The following is an 8,006-nucleotide window of genomic DNA, read 5'->3' on the forward strand; positions in this document are numbered from 1 at the left end:
TGTGTGTGTGTGTGTGTGTGTGTGTGTGTGTGTGCGCTCGCGCGTGCATGTGTGTGTGAAACCACCACTGCATGTTAAACGGCCTTTGTTTGTCATCAATCAGTGAAACTGTTACAAAAGCAGAACAGGGTTCATTACACATCCACCTCAGAAAGATGACACAAGTCGCTGCATCCATCAACTTCACAGACCTCAGGCTCCTGCAATCTAGCACTCGCTGGCAAGGAGAGGAGCATGCACGCTCACACACACAAAGGTATATGCGTGTGTGTGGACACGCAAACATACAACACATGAGCGCTCGCACGAATACACACCTGCGTGACTGATAATGTTCCTCAGGAGAGTCACACAAACAAATTCAAACGGCGCCGGAGGGGGTGGCACTTTAAGAGCAAGGTGAATATCTTATGCAGGTGCAATAAAAGAAGCTTGCAGGCAATCTGGGGGAATGTCACCTTATATGTCATGAAAAATGAATGGCTAAATCCTGTCACTATAGCGTTGTGTGTGCATGTCTTTCTGTGTGTGTGTGTGTGTGTGTGTGTGTGTGTGTGTGTGCGCGCGTGTGCGTCACAGTGGTGCGTGCGTGTGTGTGGGCGTGCTAGGCTCGCTATCTATAGCCCAGCTCTATTTTTGGAGCATTCGTGGCAGAAGGCACAACAACAACGCGTGTGAACGCTGACTAACTTACTAAACGTGTGTTAAAACGTTGCGTCCCGAGAGACAGACCGACACTCTTGTCACATGCTCGTCATGCATTGTCACTAGAGAACGGGGAGGGGGAGGGGGGGGCTTCCCCCCCCTCCCCCTCGTCCAACCAGAGGAGTGTGAAGGATCATGGAGACTTCCAGCGGCCTGGCGTTGGACCAGCGACCTGGCAGCCAGGACGGGAGGCCCGATCTGGGGGAGAGAGACCAGTGGACAGGCTCTGTGAAGGTGAGACTGGTGCGCCACCAGTGCGCATGCGTCTGCAAAATGCATGGAGGCACGAGCATGGAATCTTCTGCGGGTTTGAGTAAATGGTGACGCCCACCAGTCACATGTCACCCCGCCAAGGAGGACAGCTGCTCACTATTGTCACAGTCTATCCAGGAAACAGGAGGCATGCATTTCGTTTACGGAAACAAAATACTTTCCTATTATAATTTCGCTACACTTAAACAACACTGTATTAAGTGCCGTTACTCCAAAAGGGAAATTAAAATGCAAAGGTTTGTATTTTAGGTTTGCTACACTTAACCAACACTATACCGTTTATTATACACAGGTCTATTATACACCTGCTTGGAACTACAAATATCGTGTGTAGCAACAAAATTGTTGCCACACACGCACGTGTACACTACACACACAAATATATACCAATATATTCTGCCCCACCAGCTTTGTAGGGCAGAATTGATGTGCAGCTGCTGTGTTGAATAATTATTTGTATTTATTTACAGATAACAAATCATAGTTAATTAATCGGACAGGGGTTTAGGGTTTTTATTTGTATTGGCTTCAGCCTACACCTACCAGGAAACAGGCGTCCCTATAACCTGTACAACTAAGCAAGCCTACTAATAAATATATATAGATATAATAGCATTAGCTCCCCCGGGGGGGGTCCCGGCGGAAAAGTGATGCATGCATACTCTCCACAGGTGAGAGTGGAGGACAGCTGGTTCACGGCAGAGCGCTCCCTGCTGGCCAGTTGCAGCGACTACTTCCGTGCGCTGTTCTCCTGTGGCATGGCAGAGAGCGGCGGGGACTTGCTGCACCTGAAAGGAGGGCTCAGCGCTCGGGGTTTCCTGCTGGCGATGGCCGTCTGCAGGGGCCAGGTCGTGCCCGCCCTCAGTGGGGTCAATGACCCCGACGAATTGGTGGAGGCCATCGAGTGCGCCGCATTCCTTCAGGTATAGTGGTGTTGATTTCGTCAACTAGTAAAAACTACGACGAAAAAAAAAGTTCTTTGACCGACTATACCTTTTTTTCTGAATAGAAAGTTAGAAACTAAATAAGAACTAAGCTGTGATGACTAAGACTAAGACACTAAATGTATTGACAATTTTGTCGACAAATAAAAACTAGACTAAAATGTTACAGGGAGGGACTAGAAGAGAGAACTAAATGACAAGTCATGTTATGCTTGTTTGCGCTCTGAAAATAGCAGATGCAACCAAGTCTAAAATCAGATGACAATTAAACATAATTTAGTCGACTTTATCAACGACTAAAATGAGACTAATTAGACAAACATTTCAGTTGACTAAATGAAAATGTATTCAAAAGACTAAGGCAAAAGAAGTTAATCAAAATGAGCTGTTTTCAAAATCAACACTTCCTCCAGATGGCACCGCTAGAGCGCCACCTCTGCAACACGCTGGACTCGGACAACTGCGTTCTGTCGTACCGTGCGGCCTCCGTCTATGGCCTGAGGGTGCTGGAGCAGAGCTCCGCCCACTTCCTACGGGACGCCTACGATGACCTGAGAGAGGAGGCAGAGTCTAACCTCCCGCCAGATCTACTGAGGTACCGACGTTAGCGTTAGGATCTATTGACGTACGTTAGCGCTAGGATCTACTGATGTCCCCAATGTTACGGGAACCCCCAGGGACCCCCACACGGTAACTCTGTCATGTTTCGGATGCGGGGCGGCTCGCAGGATCCGGGCCAGCCCCCTAGGCACGTTCCTGGTGGTCTGGATGTTCCGGGCACCCCCAGGGACCCCCACACGGTAACTCTGTAATTTCTCCACCGTTTCGGACACGGGGCGGCTTGCCGGAACCAGGCCGGGACCCTGGCCGTGTTCATGTGGTCTGGAACTTCCGCGGACCCCCACACGAAGTTGCACCACTCACTTCACACGTGTGTGATTTTACTTATTGTTTGTCCCCGTCTTATCACTGCTTGCAGCTATATTTTTGGTTATTTTATTAATTTAGTTTCAGTTGCCTAAAATGAGATTTCAGTCCTAGTTTTGGTTATTTTGTTCATTTCGTTTCAGTGGACTATAACAACATCCCTATAATAATAACCCTCCTAAGATACGTGGAGTCTCTGTCTCCAGCGTCCTATGTGGCTCTGGGAACCCACTCCCCCTCGGTGGCGGAGCTCCGGGACTCCCTCAGGCTGGTGTGCCACCTGGACGAGACCGCGGGCGAGTGGAGACGCCTGGTGGAGCTGCCCACAGCCTGCAGCACCGCCCTGGCAGGTGTGGCCGTCTTGGACAACCGCCTCTACGTGGTGGGCGGGGTTTACGGCTACGGCAAGCCCGCGGTGGACGGAGGCTTCTGCTACGACCCCGAGACAGGCGCCTGGAGCACCATGCCGGGACCTCAACAACCCAGGTACAAACTAGATAAAGTGCCAATCGGCACAGGTCTCCACCAGGATTCTTCCTAAGCCTAGTGGGAATATGCGTGCACAGTTTAATCGCAATCGGACGCTGCGTTGACTCGTGAGGAGTTGTGGCCATTTGCTACTCCTGAAAACTGTAGGAGCCAATCGTGGCCAATCATTTTGGAATATGAGAAATCAAACAAACCTGTGTTGATCACATGACTATGGAGAGCATGTGTACCGATTTGCGTGAAATTTGGATCAAATCTGAAGGAGTAATAATAGAAAATGTGTTTTACATATGTGGGCCTCCTGGTGGCGCTATAAAGAGCACATGTGAAAAATTCCAGACAAAGGTTTTTCCTTGGCCTCTAAGGAGTTGGCATACAAAGTGATCCACAGATTCGTGCAGTTAGAGGTAAAAACACTTTTCGGCCAGTTATAGCGCCACCTTGAGGGCTGAGTTGAAATTGTTCATGTGGCATTTCGTCCTCGGCCTAGTGGGAATGTGGGTGCACAATTTCAAGGAAATCATGCGATGTGTTCATGATTTGCAGCATTTTGTTTGAAACTGAGCACTCCTGTGAACTTTGGAAGCCAATCTTAACCAATCAGGATGGAGTCTGAGAAATCTGAAAGACCCGTTTCGTTGAATGGCTCTAGAGAGACTGTGTACCAATTTGCGTGATGTTTGGACAAAATCTGTAGGTGTACTGTGCAAAAACGTGTTTTGCACAAAGCGGCCTCCTGGTGGCGCTATAACAGGCCGTTCTGGAAAGTTTGGGGCAGAGGTTCATCGTTGGCATCCAGGGAGTGTGTGTGCAAAATTTGGCATCGACCGGGTTAACGGTGGCCGAGATTAGCTGCTAACGGACGGACGGACACACGGACACACGGACGGACACACGGACGGACGGAGTGCAAAACATACTCTCCCCACATGCCTTCGGCCTGGTGGAGACAACTAGAAAAAGTGCCCCTCAGGGCACAGGTCTCCACTCTCCACCAGGGCAGGTCAGGTTGTGGCCTCCTGGTGGTACTATAATAGGCCAATGTGAAAAGGGTGCCATTTCTTCTTACGCCTGTGATGGCAATTGGATGATTTGAGGCATTTTGTTCCAAAAATGTGTTTTGCAAAAATCCACCTGTTGGTGGCGCTATAACAGGCCAATGTGAAAAGGGTGGGATATATCCCTCAGCCTAGTAGGAACGTCTGAAAGATTTCACGTAAATTGCACGCTGCATTCATGATTTGAGGCTTTTTGTTCAAAACGGGCCAATCGTGTAAACTTTGAAAGTCAATGTTAGCCAATCAGGATGGAATCTGAAATATCAGACAGTGCTGTGTTGAGCACACTATAGACTATAGAGATACTGTGTAACGATTTGCAGGAATTTTGGACAAAATATGGTGGAGTAATATCAAAATAATTGTTTTACAAAAGTCGGCCTCCTGGTAGTGCTATAACAGGCCAATGTGAAAAGAGTGGGATATATTCCTCAGCCTATAGTAAGAACGTCTGTGAAAGATTTCATTTAAATTGCATGCTGTGGGTTTGGGGTATAGGGTGACAGACTATTGCATGTCAGACCAAAGACACCCCTTCACGCTGGGAGTAAACCAGAGATGGCAGGTCTTTCTTTTTAACGTTTTGACTGCAGGTACGACTTCACCCTCCTGGGCCACGAGGGCCGTCTGTACGCGGTCGGAGGCGAGGTGAACAAGAAGACGGTCTCCAGCGCCGAGGCGTACGATGTCTGCATGGGGGAGTGGACGTCCGTGGCGCCCGCGCCCCGCCCCGTGGGCGCGGCCGCCTGCGCCGTCTGTCGCCGCCGCATGTTCATGTGTTTCTGGCGACCACCGGACACCACTGACATCTACGAGTACGAGGCGGGGCGGGACATATGGACGCTGACCACCACCATGATACGAGCGCAGAGTTATGGACACTGTATGGTGGCTCACAGGTAGAGATGGCCACAAGATGGCCGCTGGATTTTTAAAAGCCTTTTGTCTCGGATTATAATTCATGGTTACAAAATTCATGCCTCGTGTGGTGCGCGATTCTACCATGGGAGGATCGCCGTTCGCTAACTTACGGTTAAGACCCGGGGTAATTTTTGACCCTTGAAGTACAGTACTTAAGTAAATGAAATGTATCACGTCAATGGCAATCTGTAAGTAGAGTACTTGAGTAAATGAAATGTACTTGGTTCCCACTTCCCCCCCACAGGGACAACCTGTACGTGATGCGTAACGGACCGGGTGATGACTTCCTGCGCTGCCTGATGGAGCGCTACAACGTGACCACAGGCCAGTGGAGCGCCATGCCCGGCCTGTACGTCAACAGCAAGGGGGCGCTGTTCACTGCCGCTGTGCGCGCCGACCAGGTGTGGTGGTGGAAAATAATTACTTAGATGATTTACTTTAAGTAAAAGTATCAAGAATACTGCAATGTAGAAATCCGTTAACAAGTAGTGGTCTGGATTTCAAAATGTAAATTGAGTGAAAGAACAAAAGTATATAAAAATGTACTTAAAGTGCCAAAAGCAAAAGTAGGCCTATACTTATTGCGCAGAATGTCTCAATTTCAAGTTTTCAAATGTATAAATGCATTGTGAGCAAATAGGGCTGAATGCATTGTGAGCAAATAGGGCTGAATGCATTGTGAGCAAATAGGGCTGAAGTGGTTTTGTCATAATAATCCAAATCTACAAAGTAACTAAAACTAAGGTTTTCAAATAAACTGCAGGCTTTCTATTCCAGAAAGGTTGCAATGCGATAATGGAAGCCATCGTTCTCACAATAATACAAATCTAAATATATATTTTTAAATAATATTGTTTAAAATAAACTAATCTTAGCTTAACAATTATGTCACTGGTGGACAGGTTTCTGAACTGCCCACGGCCCTCCTATGAGACACAGACTGAGTAGGAAAAAGATAGTGGTATTTTATCATGAACATGAGGACCAAAGATAAGTTGAAAAGCGTTGAAGTGGTCCTTTAAGTACAGTACTTAAGTAAATGTACTCGGTTAGTTTAGTTTATTTGATCAACTTCACAGTAACGATACAATTATTCATCAACATGAGGAAACAGTAACATATAGTTGGAGATGAAAGCTCCAACTATAGCTTATAAGTGCCTATCTTATACGTACTGTACAACAAAACAACATTTGAGTTACTCAAGTAGGCCATACATACACACACACACACACACACACACAAACACCGACATATGACCGACATACGCAGGCGATTACAGTACTTGCGCGCTCTGCTTGGGAAAGTATGCCTAATAATATAAAAAATAATGATGATGATGATAATAATATTGGTAATAATGATGACTATTATTGTAATTATTGCAAAATAACTAATATGGAAATGCAAAATAACGTATATGGATCCTGGTGGATCTCTATCGTGACACGGGTATGGTATTGATTTTTGCTTATTGGTTTATGTATTTTGACTATGGTAATTATTTGTTTGGAGTGTTTATTGCAATGCCTTCGATTTTTTAAACTACTTGAGTATTATTATTATTACCCTTATCATCATCATCATCATCATTGCCTTATCATGAACTCAGTGGGTTAACCTTACACCCACTGACCACCAGGTGTTCACGGTCAAGCACATGCTGACCCTGGTGTACGGCGTGGAGTCGGGCGGCGAGGCCTGGAAAACTCGCCGGCAGATGAAGGGCTTCCCCGCCAGCGGCTCGCTGTGGACCTGTCTGCTGCGGCTGCCCCGGACCGGAGGGAGCGGACCGGTCAGTGGCCCGGTCACTCCACCAGAGAAACCGGACCGGCACACACCTCCACCGCTGGACACTTCTGAGGGCTTTGTGGACGCTATGCTATCTGATCTGTGACCTCGCTCACCCACTGAACACCAATGTTAGGCAAGAACACACTGCAGGGAGCGTACATTATGTCCATTATGTACAGCTGGTCAGACAATGCTGCTCCGATGTGTATATGAAGGAACAACGGGCGCAGCAGACAGAGCCTTTTGGTGTGACGTACGTATACGTCAAAGTCCAAAGTCACGCTGGAATGATAAATGCCGAAGGTTTACAATCAGTCTGACTCACCCTAAACAGCCAGTCTTCCTGATATGAAAAAATCACACCCGTGTGAAGTGAGGGGCGCTAATATATTGAAGTCTAACTCATATTACTATGATTAGGTGATGTAATGGTGATGTAAAACAAACAGACAAAACAAACATTAAACTCCATTGTCCATTCATTGTCAATGGCGTTTTTGAGTGTCGCAACCACTCCTATAGACAGCTATGTGTGTGGGTCCCTGTGTCCGAGCACGAAAATGTGGCCCGAGCACGAAAATAGCGTTATATCCTTTATTCACCATCAAGTGTCACTGTTGCACAGCCTAACACACAGACACACACAGGCCAGGGAGGGCTTGTACAGTACAGTATAGTATAGTAAAGAAAAGTGTACAGTATTTGTTAAAATTTTGTTTTTATGTGGGCACGCCCACCAGTTCATTAAGTATACCTGGTTTGCCTGGTGGGTGGTGATCCACCTGAACTGAAGCCGCACCCACAGCTGTAGTTGTATGATAAAGGGGGAGGGGTTAGGGGAGGGGCTGATATTGTGATGTCACTATATTACTGTTTTTTTCATTGGTCCGTTTGA

The 8,006-nt window shown here is 47.2% G+C and overlaps 1 protein-coding gene across 1 annotated transcript; it reads left to right on the forward strand.

Moving 5' to 3' along the window:
- Positions 1-662: 662 nt before the first annotated feature.
- Positions 663-7,589, forward strand: LOC310856901 (kelch repeat and BTB domain-containing protein 13-like). Its single transcript, XM_083762428.1, has 7 exons — positions 663-939; positions 1,650-1,901; positions 2,336-2,517; positions 3,033-3,335; positions 4,990-5,295; positions 5,562-5,718; positions 6,960-7,589. Exons 1-7 carry the CDS (start codon positions 841-843, stop codon positions 7,212-7,214), a joined length of 1,554 nt encoding a protein of 517 aa, XP_083618554.1. The 5' UTR covers positions 663-840; the 3' UTR covers positions 7,215-7,589.
- The last annotated feature ends 417 nt before the right edge of the window (positions 7,590-8,006 follow it).

Source organism: Protomyctophum parallelum (assembly GCF_964188405.1).
Source record: "Protomyctophum parallelum genome assembly, chromosome: 4".
Classification (NCBI taxonomy): Eukaryota; Metazoa; Chordata; class Actinopteri; order Myctophiformes; family Myctophidae; genus Protomyctophum; species Protomyctophum parallelum.